This window comes from Aulonocara stuartgranti (genome assembly GCF_965226115.1).
Source record: "Aulonocara stuartgranti genome assembly, chromosome: 3".
Classification (NCBI taxonomy): Eukaryota; Metazoa; Chordata; class Actinopteri; order Cichliformes; family Cichlidae; genus Aulonocara; species Aulonocara stuartgranti.
In genome coordinates, this window is record NC_138941.1 from 67,850,904 (window position 1) to 67,870,317 (window position 19,414).

The following is a 19,414-nucleotide window of genomic DNA, read 5'->3' on the forward strand; positions in this document are numbered from 1 at the left end:
GTGATGTTTTTGTCCATAATGCCTCTCTTGTCCTACAGTATTTATAGTGAAACATCTCCCTCTAGTGGCCATATATAAACCATGTGTGAGGATGGTGTTCATGTAAAATGTGAATGACAGTGTTCCAGTCAGTCATCAGTGTGTTTCTGCACAGCTGTAATTAAAATGTGTTCAGAGGGCCTCAGTGTCTGAATGGTTCCAGTTCAGCTCCATAACAGCAGCGTCCCTGGTTTGATTCCTGTGTTTCAGCTCATATCTGCCTCTCTCACTGAGGGGGACGCACACACACACACACGCACACACACACACACGCACACACACACACACACACACACACACACACACACACACACACACACACACTAACCACTAACTCTATTTGAACCAATAGAAAGCTGGTGCTCAGAGGAAGAGGGCGGGCTTTACTTGGTGTCAGTGACAGAAATGAAAAAAAGGTCAAATGAGTGAGAAGGACGATGAAGGAAACATCTGTGCTGTGTCTGCTCTGTAAGTAGAATCTCTGTGTTTGTTTGAATTCTTGTACTTTGACTGTCTGCTCTCCTGATAACTGATGATGGAGGAGAAGACATAAAAAACAAATCAGGCTGAATTCAAGTTCAAAACACCACGAGGACCAACTGCAGGTCTGAACTGACTCTTTATCTTTGCTCAGGAGTCACGGAAACACAGCAGGCAGTGAAAAGATCAAATCATTCACTCATATCAACACAGCTGCACAGTGGACACATGAGTGTACTGTGGTTTCTTTTAGGAGTAGAGGACATGTTGTATTATATGAACAGTGTAGTCAGTGCACATATTTATGATCACAACAATTACATTCAGTGCTGTTTCTGAGATTTAAAAAAATAATAATTAAATTTGAATAGAGGAGCTAGAACAGTATAAACTGTAAGAATATACATATGGGATGTTCTGTTTTACTATTACACACTTCCCCATCTTTTGTTGTCCAAATGTTTTTGAAACATATTCCTGTCATCAAATAGAAAACGAGTAGATATACCAGAGAGAGTTTGTGTGTTTGTCAGCTGTTTGTGTGGAGTTGATTTGAAATGACACTCAAATCAACCTGAGTGTCATTTCTCTTTAGTTCTGATCTCACTGCTGAGCTGCTCAACAAACCAAGGTCAGTAACCTTCTTCTGTCACAGTTTAGACCTCAGAAATGTGGTAACACTTTATTACACGACCTGCGAATAAGGCACAAGTACCCTATACTTGCATGCAATTTGTGGGCAACAAGGCGCAACTACCCTGCAACAAGAAAAGTGATTATGATAGTTTTAATTTTATAGATAATATATAAGACAGACTTAATAGTGAAACTTCCATTATGCAGAAAATTACTTAAGCAGAACCAGTAATTACTCGGGTTGCTGCAATACTAAAAATTATTTACAGAACAATCTGTATCTCTTTCCCTTTAAAATACATGGAAGTTTGAAAATAGATGAAATTACGTCACTCCATAACACGGCCCACAACCCAGTAAGTACTTACAGTACTTGTTTCATTGTTTCTTGCAAAAACCTGATTTGTTGCCCGCAAAATGCACATAAGTACAGGGCACTTGCGCAGTATTCGTGGGCAACGGAATACATGTATCGCTACATATTTAAAATACAAAATATGAGTAACTGTATTCCGTTACGGTTCTTGTTTAAAAAGGTAGTAATCAGAATACAGTTACTTATTTTATGCAATAAGAGACTCTAATGCAGGGGTCTCGATCTGGTGACTGTACACTGTGTTCATTTCATTCAACGCCTCTCTCTGTCTCTCGCTAGCAAAGTTGACCCAGACAACAAAGTAAAGCTACTTTTCGGCTACGAGCCAGAGCATTCAGAATACGTTATACTCATTGAGTAATATAACAGAACACATTATAAATACATTTTGGGGCACATATTCTGTAATCTGTTGTGGAATACATTTTAAAAGTAACCTTCCCAACACTGGGTCATTTTATAAAATGTAGCTAGAAATGCCTGCCAGTCCTGATATTGTTAATCAAAAAATGTATGCATTACACATTACAGATAGTAGTTTGTTATAATACTCAATACATTACCATGTTACCCTGTAAAACAGGGGTGTCAAAATCAAATACACAGTGGGCCAAAATTCAAAACTGGAACAAAGTCACGGGCTAACGTTAATATTTATTGAAAAAAAAAAATCTTCCTCCAGATATAAGAATGAATCTTTTCTTATGTTTTGCTGGAAAACTGAATATGGAACAAGCAAAGCTTTATACCAAACAATATATACAGTGGGGCAAAAAAGTATTTAGTCAGCCACCGATTGTGCAAGTTCCCCCACTTAAAATGATGACAGAGGTCAGTAATTTGCACCAGAGGTACACTTCAACTGTGAGAGACAGAATGTGAAAGAAAAATCCATGAATCCACATGGTAGGATTTGTAAAGAATTTATTCGTAAATTAGAGTGGAAAATAAGTATTTGGTCACCTCAAACAAGGAAAATCTCTGGCTCTCACAGACCTGTAACGTCTTCTGTAAGAAGCTTTTCTGTCCCCCACTCGTTACCTGTATGAATGGCACCTGTTTGAACTCATCATCTGTATAAAAGACACCTGTCCACAGCCTCAAACAGTCAGACTCCAAACTCCGCCATGGCCAAGACCAAAGAGCTTTCGAAGGACACCAGGAAAAGTATTGTAGACCTGCACCAGACTGGGAAGAGTGAATCTACAATAGGCAAGCAGCTTGGTGTGAAAAAATCAACTGTGGGAGCAATCATCAGAAAATGGAAGACATACAAGACCACTGATAATCTCCCTCGATCTGGGGCTCCACGCAAGATCTCATCCTGTGGGGTCACAATGATCATGAGAACGGTGAGCAAAGATCCCAGAACCACACGGGGGGGACCTGGTGAATGACCTGCAGAGAGCTGGGACCAAAGTAACAAAGGTCACCATCAGTAACACACTACAACGGCAGGGAATCAAATCCCGCAGTGCCAGACGTGTTCCGCTGCTGAAGCCAGTGCATGTCCAGGCCCGTCTGAAGTTTGCCAGAGAGCACATGGATGATACAGCAGAGGATTGGGAGAATGTCATGTGGTCAGATGAAACCAAAGTAGAACTTTTTGGTATAAACTCAAGAAGAATACTGAGTTGCATCCCAAGAACACCATACCTACTGTGAAGCATGGGGGTGGAAACATCATGCTATGGGGCTGTTTTTCACTGCTCTCGAGAAGATCTGCATGGAGGAATGGGCCAAAATACCAGCTACTGTGTGTGCAAACCTGGTAAAGACCTATAGTAAACGTTTGACCTCTGTTATTGCCAACAAAGGTTATGTTACAAAGTATTGAGTTGTATTTTTGTTATTGACCAAATACTTATTTTCCACCCTAATTTACGAATAAATTCTTTACAAATCCTACCATGTGGATTCATGGATTTTTTTTTCACATTCTGTCTCTCACAGTTGAAGTGTACCTCTGGTGCAAATTACTGACCTCTGTCATCATTTTAGGTGGGGGAACTTGCACAATCGGTGGCTGACTAAATACTTTTTTGCCCCACTGTATATTAGCTGTATAATACCAGTAGGCCAGCTCTAATAGTAATTTGGTATGGCTTCGCGGGCCAAATGTAATTAGGCGGCCAGAGTTTGACCCCTATGCTGTAAAATGACCTGAAATACACAGCCTCATAATTACCATTTAACAAAGATAAAAGCTAAGGCTACAGCCACACACACCAATACACTTAATGAGGACACATTAAGTGATTTGTATTGGTGATATTTCACTTAGCATTTGTGTACAAATACAACACAAAATAAAGATGGAAACCGGTGCAAAGACACTTTAAAGTGATTACCACAGTGATTCTGTAGAAACATGAACAGGTAGAAATGGAGGCTGCAGCCTGACTACTGATCAGTTTGTTACCTGTTGAAGTTCAGCATCTGGCTGCTGAGCTGGGGTCAGCATTCACTCAGCTTTAACATTACTCTGGATTCCTGGCTATATATCTCCACAGTTTACAAAAACTACAACTACTCTCTTCCTCCTGCCTATGGACTGAAATTAGTTGACTGTAGCACAAATGTGCCGAAAAAATGTAATTCTTTAAAAATATGGAAAATTAAAAGAACAAAAAACATTCTTTGATTGTTTTTTTCTTTTTCAATTCAATTTTATATTAATCCCATAGAGTCAAAACACAAAGCACATTATACTGTAAGATAAAGACTCTACAATAATACAAAGAAAATCCTTACAATCAACCCCGTTTGAGCAAACATTTGGGAGAGAAATACTCAGGAAGAAACCGCCAGGAGGACACAAGTTAAGGAGGGCTGCCTGTCTGCTGCTTTATGCGTGAAGGCCAGAAGACACCAAACATGCAAGTTATTAAAAAACAACAACTCCACCCTTCTAACAGTATTAAACGGGTGAAATCTACGGAGAACAATTTTTGCATCAGACTATAAACACATAAAGTTTGACATTTTAACGTAGGAGTGAATTCAATTCAGCACAATACAACACTCACTGTTAAGTCAGATTGTTGAATGTTGCCATTGTGCTTCTTAAATTTGTAAAGTTTTAGTTCAAACTACAGGATCAAGACATTCCTTTGTCCCCCTCCCTCTTAAGGTTCTGGGAGGAGGCTGTAGTGCTTTATCACAAGCACATCCCTTGTGAAGATTCTGTTTGATTTTGCTTCCTGATTTTATTATCCTTTTGGTGAGCAGGAGGTCACACACAAACACAAGTTCTTGCACATGCATACACGTGCACACACATAAACACGCATAGGGCCTTGTCTTCACAACCAAGGGGGGTTTTACGGAGGGAGGTGCTGTGATGTGTATTGTAACAGTTTGTCATTAAAAAGGTTGCGAGGACAGCTGCTCTTTAAAGTATTTGGGCTAGAGACAGGTGAGGAGCATAGCTCCACTGCCTGGTTCTGACCAAAGCCTTTCCTCGTTAGCGAGTTAAAGACCAGTTAAAGATGTTCTGTCTTGATTTCGCTCATCATGAGGAATAAGTCTCTTAACTAGCGGGGCCTGTGGAGACATACACTCACCATCAAGGTGCTCAATATGCTTCATAATGAGAGAGAGAACTCTACAAAGATGAAAAGAAAACCACAACAATCAGAAAACCCCCTTTGAGCAACCACTTTGGCGACAGTGGAAGTGAAAACCTCCCTTAAAGTGGGAAGAAACCTTCAGCAAAACTAAACTCAGAGAGAGGCAGCCATCTGCCACAACTGGTTAGGGTGAGCTGGGGGAGATAAAACAAAAGAAATGCTGTGGAAGACGGACAGAGATTAATAAATCTAAATATTTAATATCTAAATATTAAATGCATTGGCTAAGGAACGAAGACAGAGGACATGACAGACTTAGACAGGAAATGGGGAATGACAAAGCAACAAGAAAATATAGATCAAGAATAACTAAACTTTGAAGCAAAACCAGCTCAATACATTACAACTAAAAGAAGAAGAAAGTGTACTTTATTGGTCCCCGTGGGGAAAATCCCTCTCTGCATTTAACCCATTCACTCAGTGAAGCAGTGGGCAGCCACTGGGCGCCCGGGGAGCAGTGTGTAGGGACGGTACCTTGCTCAGGGGTACCTCAGGGTAGCTGTTCAGGGGAATCGAACCCCCGACCTTCCGATCATGGGGCCACCACTCTACCTACTGAGCTATCCCTGCCCCGAAGAAATCACCATAACACACAACAAAACATTGCTGGGTCTAATGACCCAGAACCATGACACTTTGTGCCCTACCTGATTTCCCTTTTTTTGTATGTTTGTCACACTTAATCGTTTTTTCCACACAGGGCCATCTGAGCATGGATTCTTTCCATGGTGGCGTTGGTGTAATTTAATTTATAAACTACATTTGTGTTTTCTTTGTCTAATATTTAAATGTGTTTGATCATCTGAAACATTTACAGTGAGTGTGACAAACATACAAAAACAGGAAATTAGAAAGAGCACGAATGCTTTTTCACACCACTGTAAATTCAGTTGTGGATTTAACAGGGAGCCAGTGAAGAGAAGCTAACATAGGAGAAATATGCTCTCTCTTTGTAATTCCTGTCAGTGCTCTTGCTGCAGCATACAGCTACATTTTAGTTTAATATATTCACTGAAGGACATATCCTGTAAAAAAAACAACACCTTCCTCACAGTGTTACTGGACGTCAGAATAATGCCATCCACAGTAAGTATCTGCTTAGATACCACATTTCTAAGATTTTTAGGGCCAATTATTCTAGCTTTCATTAATTTCATTAAGAAGTGATCAAACAAAGAAGTTTTCAGGCAACACTGTTAATGTTCAGTTTCTACGCCATATTTCTTTTTTCCTGGTGTGCAGAAAACTGAAGAACATTTGTAATGCAAGCAACACCATAACTGTAACTGTAATGTTACTGTTAATGTTAATGTTGTAATGTAACTGTAATGTTACGGAATTTAGTACAGTTCCAATATAATTTATTGTGTTAATGGAAAATGTAATGTAATATGATCTGTTTGGTTTGATGTTTTGAGAATGAAAATTATAAAATAATAAAAGCAATAAACCATTTGGACCTTTTTATCAAGTATAACACATAATCAATTTTTCATTTTAACCCTCACAGCTCGTCTGACTGTGAGTCCCAGCAGCTCCCAGTTCTTTCAATATGACTTTGTGTCTCTGAGCTGTGAGGAGGACGACAGCTCTGCTGGATGGACTCTGAGGAGAAACACAAGCAAACAACAGAGGACTCAGTGTGGAGATGGGTGGGGAACACCAGCTGGTTCTTCCTGTAACATCAGATATACTTACCCATCTGACAGTGGAGTTTACTGGTGTGAGTCCAGAGAAGGCACCGTCAGTAACATGGTTCACCTCACAGTCACTGGTAAGTAGATCAAAAATCGCAAAGTGCTTTACAATAAAAAAAAAACTGAGAACAAAAATATAAAACAGCATACATATAACATCATACAGCCTAAAACTAGTTAAAAGCTAATTTGAATAAATGAGAATTTAGTTGATTCTTAAAAGAATCCACAGCTCTAAAGTATTTGTCAACCCTGGTCTTAAAATGAGTTACAGGGACCGTTAATAGCCTTCGACTACAAGAATAGGTGCTGCATTCTAGAAGGTCAGAAATATAAGCTGGGGCTTGACCACACAGGGCTTTAAAAGTAAGGACAAAGATTTTTATATGAATTTTGTGCAGTGTCTTTTTTGTGTTGTTAAAGCCTAGCAGAAGCAACATTTTGTGCTGACTGAAGATGGTCAAGATCTTATTCAAACACATAAATAGCTCTTACAATAATCAAGCTGTGATAAAATAAAAGCATAAAAATTAACCTCTAATTCAGCTTGCGAGACAACCGTTTGACACTTAGACATATTTATTAGTTGAATAAAACAAACAAACACTGTTTCTGATTCATTCACAAGAATGGCTCCCGAGTTCAATTCAATCTATATACCACTAAATCACAACAACAGTTGCTTCAAGGTGCTTTGTATTGTAAGTAGACCGTACAATAATACATACAGATAAAAACCCAACAATCAAACGACCCCCTATGATTAAGCACTTTGGTGACAGTGGGAAGGAAAGACTTTAACAGGAAGGAACCTCCAGGAGAACCAGGCTCAGGTAGGGCCGGCCATCTGCTGCAACCGGTTGGGGTGAGAGAAGGAAGACATGATGAATGACGTACTGTGGAAGAGAGACAGAGGTTAATAACAAGTGTCATTCAATGCAGAAAGGTCTTTTAACACATGTTGAATGAGAAAGGTGCCTGAAAACTCAATGCATCATGGGAATCTCCCAGCAGCTTATGTCTGTTGCAGCATAACTAAGGGAGGTTCCACAGAAGAGGGGCCTGAAAACTGAAGGCTCTGCCTCCCATTCTACTTTTAAATACTCTAAGAACAACAAGTAGGCCTGCAGTGCAAGAGCAAAGTGCTCTAATAGGGTGATATGGTACTACAAGGTCATTAAGATAAGATGGGGCCTGATTATTTAAGACCTTGTATGTGAGAAGGAGGATTTTGAATTCAATTCTGGATTTAACAGGAAGCCAATGAAGGGAAGCCAAAACAGGAGAAATATGCTCTCTCTTTCTAGTCCCTGTCAGTACTCTTGCTAAAGCATTTTGGATCAGCTGAAGGCTTTTCAGGGAGTTTATGGACATCCTGACATTAATGAATTAGAGTAATCCAGCCTGGAAGTAATAAATGCGTGAACTACTTTTTCAGCGCCAGTCTGAGACAGGATATTTCTAACTTTAGAGATGTTGCGCAAATGGAAGAAAGCAGTCTTACATATGTGTTTAATATGTGCGTTGAAGGAGATCAAAAATGACTCCAATGTTCCTCACAGTATTAGCTGTTTGACAACTATTACTGACATACAGTGTTGGGACTAACGCGTTATTAAGTAACGCGTTAAAGTAACTACGTTATTATTGTAGTAACGAGCACGGTAACTAGTTATTATGCCAAAATCAGGAACGCGTTAGTCGTTACTGGGATTTAGATAGGGTCGTTACTCGTTACTTCGTGTGGTGGCTATCACAGAGCTTCCACAGATTCAGTAACATTAGCAAGTGGTGGAGGCCAGCAGGTGGATGAAGGAAAAGGGACGCAGAAGGAAAATAGACCGCTGGTCCGAGAGTGTCAGGTGAACTTCAGGTAAGAAGTTATGACCTGCAGTCTCTCTGGGTCAGATATAAACCAAGTTTAGGTGGAGTTTATTTTCGTTATTCTGACTTTTTCCGTACTGCGTGCTAGCTAGCTAGGGTGGGTGCTATGAAGTTAATGATGTTGAACTTTATTTTGTTCATAAGTTATTAGAGTTGCCAACCGTCCCGTCTGGTATTCAGAGAAAATATTACGCGTTTCTTATTGAGGTGAAAAGGAACAGAGTTTGTCCCGTAATTCAGCTACAATGAAAAAGTCACAAAGCTGGAGTTATTCTGTGTCTTGCTGCACAGCTGCCTCTTCTTCTTTCATTCTCTCCCCCTCCCTCTCCTGTTTCTACTTCAATCATGAAACTGATCAATGATCAGCTGATCAGCTTTTCTCTGTTTATCGCTCACTTTGCGCCAGAAAGAGGAAACCAGCGGATGTCGCGCTAAACAACAGCAGCACGTTTAAGCTTGATCAGCTGTTGTTAGAATTTATTTAATATTAATTTCTAGTATCAGCTGATGTTTGCTGGAGCCACAGCTGCAAAACTGCTGGTCATGATGTCGGTTTGGTTATCTGGTGAGAGGGAAACATGAAGATGAAACCAGGAGATGTCCTTACTGGATCATCAGAGCTGAACAGGTGATGGAGAAACAGGTTTACCTTTTAGGTGACATGAATGAGTTGAAGGGAAGTTATGAACAGTTTCTGAGAGACAAATAACCCCAGGATCCTTTTCTAAGTAGCTGACAGCTGGTAACTGTGCAGGGGCGGATCTAGCAAAGTTTTGCCAGGGGGGCATGTACGGCATTAACAGGGAAAGGGGGGCACAAAGAAATACTTTTCTTTCTTATTCTCATATAAAATGTCTAGCTTTTAAAAAATAATTATCTGAATCTTACAACAAACGATTGATAGATTGATGCATATATACCATCAAAACAGTGAACATCACTGTCACAACAGCGTTTGTTTTCATTCAAAGGCTTTATGATTTTTCCTATAATGGTGGGCCGGTCTCTAGTCAAAATGCCCGGGACGATTTTCTGTCCCAGTCCAGCCCTGTATGCAGCTCATCTGCAGTCTGGTGTTGCCTACATCTTCCTATTCAGAAGGCAGAATTTCCGAGTTCTGAGTACAATCGAAAGCACCACGACTGCAGTTTTTGTGTTGGATGTAAAAAGCAGGCTAGGATAGAATCAGGCGTGGGATTTTTTTTCAGTTTTTGTGTTGGATGTAAAAGGCGCACATGACGCTGTGACGTAGGCTAGAATCATGGCAGCAGTCAATGACGGTCCAGGCGTGGGATTTCTCTCGTGGAAATATGCACATTATCTTTTCCTTTCTATTGGTAGGTGGCACAGTGCACTTGTGGCAAGTAAGCAAGCTAGAAGACTGGCAAAGTTATGGAAGAAACACATTAACAAGAGAATTCTGAGTAAAACCAAAGTTACTTTCCCTAGTAACTAGTTACTCTGAAAGTAATGAGTAACTTGAAGTAACTAAGTTACTTTTGAGAGAAGTAACTAGTAATGTAACTAAGTTACTATTTTAAAGTAACTTACCCAACACTGCTGACATATGACAACAATTATTGTATCTAAGCTGAGCACCAAATCAGATAAAGTCTGAAAAACAAGACTTACAGAGTATTTCTGTAAGTATCTCTCCAGGTGTTGTCATGAATCCAGCTGTGTGCATGTAAGATATGACCCCAAAGCAGAATCCAATAAACCAAAACTAAACTGAAAAACCCAGGCACTTACCAAATAACACTTAAAATAACAAAGTAGCCTTAACATAATACAAAAATGACAAAAACACATAAAACTCAAACCGCTTAGATAAAATGATCCAGGACCATGACAGGTGGACGATAGATTACAAATAACACTGGTTTTTCAGTTTTCCAGCTAGGATGGACAAGGCTGAGCTTCAGGCTTTCAAATGGATTTGAAGTCTGTCTTTGTCTTTGTTTGAATAATAGACTGGTGACATCTGAGGTTTGGTTTGCCAGACGAACCTGTACACAAAGGTATTGCTTGATTTCAATTATTCAGTTTTCAGGGGCATTAATTAGGGTTTCTATTTTATCAGAGTTCACCTGCAAGCAGTTGTCAGAGACACACTGTTTGCTAATACTAAAACAGTTTATCAAGCAGGACAACTTTAAATATTAATTTGGCTTAAAAGAACAGTAAAGCTGAATATCGTCAGCAAAGAAATGATAAGACGCACGAGAAAATTGCCAAATTATTTGCCTAGGGTGAAAATATACCCAAAAAAAAGGGTTAGAGAATTGTTCCCAAGACTGATCCCTGTGGTACCCCACAGAACAGACTCTTAGAGTCTGGCATCACCTGGTTTGCAAAAACACCGAACTTTCTGCCAGAAAGATAGGATTTAAACCACTTTAGAGCAAAACCTAAGAGCCTGTTAATCAAAATACTGTCATCAACAGTGCCAAAGGCAGAAATAAGCTCCAGGATAACCATTACAGTGGATGCAGCAGAGTCAACCGACTTCAAAATATCACTAGAAATCACTAGAAACCTTGAGTAAAGGACTTTTTGTAGAGTGAAGCACACATAAACCCAGAATGAAATTTGTCAAAGATGTCATGCTTTTCCATAAAAGAAATGATTTGTTTGGCCACGTTTTTAAGAAGCTTTCACAAGAAAGGGATCTTAGAGATATGCCTGTAATTTCTGAGCTGTGTATTTCTACAACACAAGGCCATTAGCAAGAAAACAGATTTTAAATAATGCTGTATGGATAAAGTCATTTGGGCAGGTAGATAATTCCATTTTATCAAGTAAAGATGAAATGTCATATAGTGTCATCGGATGAAACACATTCAGAGACTGCTCTGTAAAACAAAGACCACTCCCTCCAACCTCCCAGCTGCTTTCTATAAAGATGGCTCCCTCATCAGGAAGCAGCCTACAGGTCACATGACCATCCAGCATGTTTCCAGGTCTGATGAAGGCCTCTACAAGTGTGACATCAGCGGTCATGGAGAGTCTCCATCCAGCTGGATCACTGTCACAGGTGACACACTCACCTGTCTGTGTTTCTGCAGCTTTCAACATTCACAATGTGACGACAACTTAATGACTGTGTTTGCTTTATTTTAGGCAAACACACCACCACACCTCCACCTACATCCACACCTCCACCTACATCCACCACTACATCTACACCCACCACCAAAACCACCACAACTGTCAGATCTTCACCCACCTCTATACATACATCCAGCACCACAACTCCACCCACCATCACACCCTCACCCACCAGCTCACATTCACTCACTGCCACCAAATCTCCATCAATAACTGCTCAAGGCATTACATCCACACCTCCACCTACATTCACCTCTCCTCCTGGTTCCACCTCCATCGCTCTTCCTCCATCACGCTCTCATCCTCTTCTCTCTATGATGTTGGTCTCCTCTGTTGGATCATCCTGTGTTGTGGTTCTACTGGTGTTACTGGTTCTGCTGGTGAGACGATGTGCTCACAGGAAACCTGAAGGTGAGACTCAGACTTCCTGATTGTTCGTGTTTAAGATTCTTCAGTAGAATAAAGGTCACATACATTATTATTATAGTTACAACTTTCCTAAATGCAACCTGTTTTTAGATATTTAATTTATATTATTTTTAATTTTGCATCATTTCAGCAGATCAAGAAGAAGCTGGAGAAGATGACATCATCACTTATGTCATGTACAGTTACATCCAATTATCAGATCCTCAACAACAGCCAATCAGAAAAAGCAAAGGTAGTACTGTGTTTCCATCAAAAGGGTTGAGGTTGACATTTAAAATTTTAAATATAATTGCAAAACTATGTGACGTGTTTCAAATGGCTGCTGAGTTGTTAGATTTGTTTCTAAAACAACTTTTTTGCAACTTTACAATTAAGGAACACTGCCAAGTAGGGGTGAGGATGTTTCAGAAATAGGGCGTTAGTAAGGAACTTTCTCTTTGATTTCTTTGTTGTAACACTAATTTATTGCTTCTTGGCAATAAATCTTATACTGTTGGAAAGTCTGTTTCTTCTCTTAAATGGCACAAGATTTGTAAGGAAAATTTGTGAGTTGAGCAGCAGAGTCAAGTACGTAGATTGTATGTGTTTGTGTTGTTCATGATGGCATGACTAGCACTCACAAGCTGATTCCACAAGTGTTCAGTGAGGTTGAGGTCAGGACTGCAGGAAGATCATTCCATCTTCTCAGAAAGTTGTGCCTGTGAAAGTTCTTGAGAAGATAAGTTTTTTTGGCTTAGTGTGAAGCCAATTAAGTCACAGATTGAACAGTCCATAGACCTTTAGCTGTGTTTTCAGCCTCTCAGACATTTGAACCATTTTTAAACTTGCATGTAAAACCACAGCAGCTACTTCCTGTTGATGACCCCAGTTAGTGTGAACCAGGTTAAGGTTTAGACGTCTCACCACAAGATCTAATGCTAGCGTTCAATTCATGAGAACCCTTTTGCTTTGTGCTTTGTGGTATAGTGTGTGCATTTGTATTATTAGAATATAGCAGCCTTGTGGTCATCCACAGTTGTTTTTCACAGAATGAGCCGTCAGTTATTTCTGGTCATTATGAGTTTCACAGCAGAGGTGTTAACATAGGAAAGCTGAAAAATGCTGCCGATTATAAAAATCGCTTAATCACCTAATCTTGTCAATTACTTTGCAGCTGTTGAGTAATAATATAACAGTGGTAGCTTCAGTAATTTTATATGCTTAATATTACAGAGACTGATACAACTGTGGTCTACCCAGCAGTGGGCTCTGACGATGTCAGTAATGGACAAACAACCATCAGGACAAGAAAGCTCAGGTACAGCTGGGCTGTTCACCCTGTTTACCGTCATTATGCTAGGCTAAGCTAAGAAAAGTTTAAATAAAGTAATCCATGAGAACCAAAAGTGCAGGCTGCAGATTGCTCTAAACATATAACGATTTTTCTACTCTTGGGTTTGTATGATATCATCGATACCTAATATGGTCTCAGTGACATATGCTCCAGCCACCTGTTATTTCAACCTTTTATTAGTGATTGGCAGCAAGGTAGAAAGCATGGTAGAAAGTTGCCTTAAAGGGAGAGGAGCTAATACAGATTGTTTTAGACAGGATGAACTAAGGGGCTCCAACAAAGCTCAGTGTAAGCTAATGAAGTATTACCCTGAACTGTGAATCATGCAGAGGTACTCTAGTCAAGTCCAAGAATAAAAATAAAGAGCTGGAAATGAACACAGAACACAAATCTTCACAATCAGATTCAACAAAAATAAACTTGTGCAGTGAAAACACAAGTTATAGTGCATGAATTTCAACAGCGTAGTGTTGCTTCAAATACAGGAAATGGTGCAACATATAATTGTGACTCTCCTTATAACCCTGCAGGTACATCAGGCAGGCAGCTGAAGTTGACGTGCAATAGAATAACACCGACAATAGTGCAGGGTCTATTTTTGATTGAACCTGCAAGAAACACTAGATTTTTTTTTTATTTGTTTCTCTAAAACTGCACAAAACAGTTCACCTACAAAGTAAAACCTCTGAGCTTGAGAGAAAAAAAAACAGAGCACTGTTTCTGTACCCAGAGAGCAAAATGTTACTAGTCTTCAGTAGGATACAGTCCATAAATGTTTCACTAGGACTTTGAGATAAATTGAAACATATTAGCAAGATGTCTGACAGTCCAGTTGACTACAACTGAATAACTATAGAACATCTGTCATTACCGCTGGTTATCAGTAGACCATCCAGGTATATATTGTGCTAGATGTATCTATACTTACTCTTGCTATAGTGAGAACACACGTATGCACTCAGTATTACATCATGAACAAACCACATCTCCCTCTGCATGAGTCTGTGAGGGTGCTGAGCAGCTCTTTCAGTCAAAGACTGAACCTCACTGACAAAGTAAAACAGGAATGAAGATCGACACAAACAACCATCAGAAACAGCAGCATAAATGAAGTAAGACATGAAACACTGAGAGGCGAGGCAGAGAAACTACAGACGGAACACAGAGGGAACTAATGACAAACAAAAAGTAAGAACTGAAGCTGAGAGAAAGAAACACTAAACCACACTAGAATAATTTGAAGAAGCAGTTTAAAGTGTGAGCAGTATGGACATTCTGATTTGTATCTAAAACTGGTTCCCAGTAAAGTCTGAACTGGGACTGTGTGTGATGCAGAGAGGTGGAGATTGGAGGTCTTGACTGAACTACAAAGCTTGTAATCATGTTTCCTGTTGTTTGAATTGTGTGTGTTTGTGTTCAGACTTTAAACCAGAGCCAGACGTCGTCTACTCTTCACTGAAGGAGTCCACCAGTCCAACCACTGACATCCAGCTGCTGGTCTCTAACTGGTCCCCCCAGCACCTCAGACCAGAGGACATCCACATGTTACAGATTTTATGTCTTTTTATCACTGAATTAGACTCTGATGCTGCAGAACTACTTAATGGAAATCAATTACTTAATTTATTGGCATGCAGATGTTTTATGTCTTCAGTAACTTACAACAAGTATCCTGTTGTTGTTCCTTCCCCTTGGAAACATTTATATAGTCTCACTCAGTAATATAAGATTAAAACACAGACTTGAGTGTTGTAGTGTCTGATAAACTACAAATTCATGAACTCAGACTGGACTTCCTTCTGAATCACATTTCCTGAATGAGCAGAGAGCTCAGTGCTGTTAAACTTTCAATGGATCTTAAAGCCTCTCTGAGGTCAAAGTCATCATAGGTCAAAGGTCAAAGTCATCATCCAGTTCTCTAATTTGGAGAAGCAAAACTGTTTTGGGTAAAAAAGTCCCACAGCTCATGGTCACAGGTTGGGTTGGGCAACCAGTTTTGCTTTGCCTCTTTTGTTCTAATGCAACATAAAATGATACAGACAGAATAACTGAGGTTTACTGAAAAACTAATCAGTTCCAGAAGGCAGATTTGGAAAAATAACTTTAAATCTGATCTCTGAGTTCAATAATATCAAACTTTTCATTCTAGTTAGTTCAACCCACTCTGTTGTGTATTTTCCTCTTGAGTTAACTACATATATGAATGCCTGCTGATAACTTAATGGATGTTCAACCATGTATGATCATAGTTCACTAAGTCATGAAGCAGGAATTATAGATTTTATTCTAAGCTGTGAACTTTTTTTATTCTAACTGTGAACAAACAACAAAACAATGGCAGCCACTTCACAAACGCATGGCACAACATAGAAGAGCCACCTCCACAGGACAAAACTCGCCTGTCCATCTGCATCTAAAGGACAAAGGACACTCTTTCGAGGATGCCAATGTTCACATTTTGGACAGAGAGGACAGATGGTTTGAAAGAGGAGTGAATGAAGCCATTTATGTCCACTGTGAGCGACCATCTTTGATCAGAGGCGGTGGTTTACGACACCAACTGTCTGCCATCTATAATCCAGTTTTGAAATTCCTCCCCAGACGCCTTAACACCCACTCACATCCTGGGCCATCTGACATCAGGACATCACATGGTAGGGTGGGGCCAGGTTTCACAATGAGCTCACCCGAAACCCTGGCTGATTGTGAGCTACACCCATTTTCTCACCTTGGCTCATGTGATTAGGTAGAGGTTCAATAGGGGGTTCATTGTCCCTCTTTGGGGGGAAACTCCCACTGGGTTTAAATCTGGGACTCTCCACCATTTGACCTTAGAACTGAAGAAGCTTCTCGGATGAGAGGTGAAACGTCTTCAAGCAACTTAAAGAAGTCCTGATGCTTTTTTTTTCTAAGCTCCTTAGACTACGATGACCTGGATGACTGAGAACCTTCACAGACATAGACAAAATAGACTTAAGTAAACCAAAGGAACTTTGGAGTCTACATATCTGTCTCACCACATCTTAGTGGTTAATGCAGTTGTTCCAGTAAACAGAAACAAACACTTCCTCTCTGCTGAACTGCAGACACTGTATTTATTGAAGAGGCACAGCATCACTTTAGTGAGTCCTGCTCACCTTATGACCAAAGAATGAATCCAGATGATCACAAAAATGGAATCAAATATCTATGAGGATGTATTATTGGAGGCTGAGATGAGTTATCAGACATTGTTGATCTTTTGGAAAAAATTAACAAAAATATTCAAATGTGTTCTCCTCCTCCAAAAGCAGTTTTTATTTTATTTTCTTCTCTCTCTAAAAAAGTGTGTGTGTAAGAAAGGTTTCCTGTGTGAGGTACTATATGTAAACTATGTAAAAATCCAACAGGTGGCAGCAGAGGAGCTTCAGTTTGACCAAGGTAGGATGTCATTCTAGAAGATGCTGGGGAAAAAAGTGGTGGGGTTACTGTACCAGTATGAGGGGCGGAGGAAGGTTGCTTTCAACTCAGAGGTGTGAAACTGAGATTTTTTTCTAATCCCGTTTAAAAAAGAAAACAAAAAAAAGCCATTACAATCATCTAAGATGGATGACACAAACACACGTGTCAGTTGTGATAATTTAAATGATTTACCTAAAGCAGTGATGCCCTGTAATTACTCTTTTCTATTAATATTCATTGCCATAATTTGTGACACACAGGAAAAAAAAAGCTTGAAGAAAAGCTTTGTCTAATCTCCATGCGCTAGCTTCAATTATCTTCTCAGCTTTATATATAGTATATATACCGATGACTTAAAAATAATATAAAATAATTTCCAAATCCAAATTGGTGAACAATAAATGAATGACAATAAAGCTTTCATCCAGTGTATTATAATCAGTCATATCCAACCAAATGACTGTTATTAAATATGTTTCTGCCATGAATCCAGATTGTTCCTCATTAATTTAATATAATTTAATATATAATTTAATATACGTCAGTCCTAATGTTAACCTAATGCAGAACCATTTCTGCGTTTCCATTGGAGGACTCCGGTCCAGCCCACCATCTCTATCTCTCTCTCTAACTCATAAGTGTGGCGTTACAGACCTGCTCTCTCACTCAGGGACTTTCAGCTTTATCTGAACCTCAGAGTTCATCTCATATAGTCTCTTCTGAATCTCAGATTCTGATTTTAAAACAGAAACAGAAATGTCTGCTGGAACTTCGTCACTCTGCTACAATTTCCTGTTTTTCAGCGTCTTTGTGTTTGTCTCTGCAGGTGAGATTTACTGTGAGAAAGTGAAGGTTATATATTAATAATAATGTGTGTGAAAGTGATACAAGGTTAGACAGAGTCTGTGTGGATTTAACATCTGTAATCCAGCTGTGACAAAGAAGTGTAATGTGTGGATGGGCTCAAACTGTGCTCATGAATATTTTGTACTTGTAAAGTTGTGAACTGAGTTTTGTAACCTTGTAAACCAAAATATCTGAAAATGTTATGCTTGTGCATCTGTAGACTAGAATTTGCGTGTTTGTAAAAAAAACAAACAATTATTTACACAAGTTACAAATATTTTTTTTGTTAAGGTCTGGTTAGACATACAAAGCAAAAATCTACACTGTGTTCCAAATTATTATGCAAATTATATTTTTCTGTGATTTTCCTAAAAAGTCGATTCAGTCAGCATAATTTTTGAGTCATCAACCATTCGAGTATAATTTAAATGTTACTGAACAAACTGCACAATAAAAACAGTGTTTTTCAAAAATAAAAAAACTTAGTATGCACTGCTCCAAATTAATAAGCACAGGGTTTCAAAACATTTTATAGGTTGTAGAGAATTGAAAATGGTCATTTGTTTAATTTGCAGTATTAATAGATCAATTTTTGCTGAAATCAAAAGCTATTTCCATCAAAAAACATTTTCAGTTTCACATTTCTTGAATGTTCCATGGATGCAACATTCAAGTTTCAACTTGAATGTTTAATTATGTGGGGTACAGAAAAAAAATAAATTATAGACTATATTTTGTCAGGTTCCCGTTTCTGTTGACCCAGCGTTTTAAGTTTTAGTTTATTTGGATGTTGTTTATGTTTAAGTTCGTTAGATTAGCAAAGTTCATTTGGTTATTAGACTCCTTGTGTTTTCTGCCCCTGTATTCCCTCACCCTTTGTGGTTCATGCTGCATGTCTTATGTTATCAAGTTTGTATTGTCATGTCTGTGTCTCGTGTTTCCTGTTTTATTTTGAAGGAGTTGTGGGTTTTTTGTTCATTGTATTTAGGCTACGTGCACACGTACCCGGGTATTTTTGAAAACGCAGATTTTTCTATGCGTTTGCACCTTTCGTCCACATGTAAACGGCGTTTTTAGTCACTGAAAACGAAGCTTTCTAAAAACTGGATGGATGGATATCTTCTAAAACTCCGTTTTTGCATTTACGTGTGGACGAGAAAAACGGAGAAAATGCGTCAAAGATGTGCGCATTTTTTGACGTCACACTGTGCGCCACGTTATTGTTTTGGTGAAATGAATTTCTACAATACTGTTACTGTTAATTCTACTCTCTGCAGTGTTTAAATGCTTACATATACACACAGTTACTGTCCCTCCCCACATACGACTCGGTTCTGCTTCTATGCCCCAGCTTTGTTTACTCTTTCCCACCGAGGCATCTAGACTTCTGATTGGCCAACATTTCTGCACAGTTAGGAATATATCGCCACCTGTTGCTTTGACATGTTCATAGCAGCGTTTTCCTTCATTTCTGCCTTTATGTGTGGACGGGATTATTTTTTAAAACGAA

General features: G+C 39.2%; 1 protein-coding gene across 1 annotated transcript; it reads left to right on the forward strand.

Annotated features, from left to right (window-relative positions):
* Positions 1–454: 454 nt before the first annotated feature.
* Positions 455–15,318, forward strand: LOC309694709 (uncharacterized protein). The gene is made up of 7 exons (XM_082514919.1): positions 455–507; positions 1,115–1,150; positions 6,674–6,937; positions 11,868–12,266; positions 12,415–12,516; positions 13,497–13,581; positions 15,038–15,318. The coding sequence occupies exons 1-7, from the start codon at positions 477–479 to the stop codon at positions 15,042–15,044; spliced, it is 924 nt and encodes a 307-aa protein (XP_082371045.1). The 5' UTR covers positions 455–476; the 3' UTR covers positions 15,045–15,318.
* The last annotated feature ends 4,096 nt before the right edge of the window (positions 15,319–19,414 follow it).

Excerpts from the sequence above, each read along its gene's own strand:
- LOC309694709 (XM_082514919.1), top strand. The coding sequence starts at position 477 with ATGAAGGAAACATCTGTGCTGTGTCTGCTCT. Across the intron at positions 1,151-6,673 it reads GAGCTGCTCAACAAACCAAG|CTCGTCTGACTGTGAGTCCC; the intron begins GTCAGTAACCTT and ends TAACCCTCACAG. Across the intron at positions 12,267-12,414 it reads TGCTCACAGGAAACCTGAAG|CAGATCAAGAAGAAGCTGGA; the intron begins GTGAGACTCAGA and ends GCATCATTTCAG.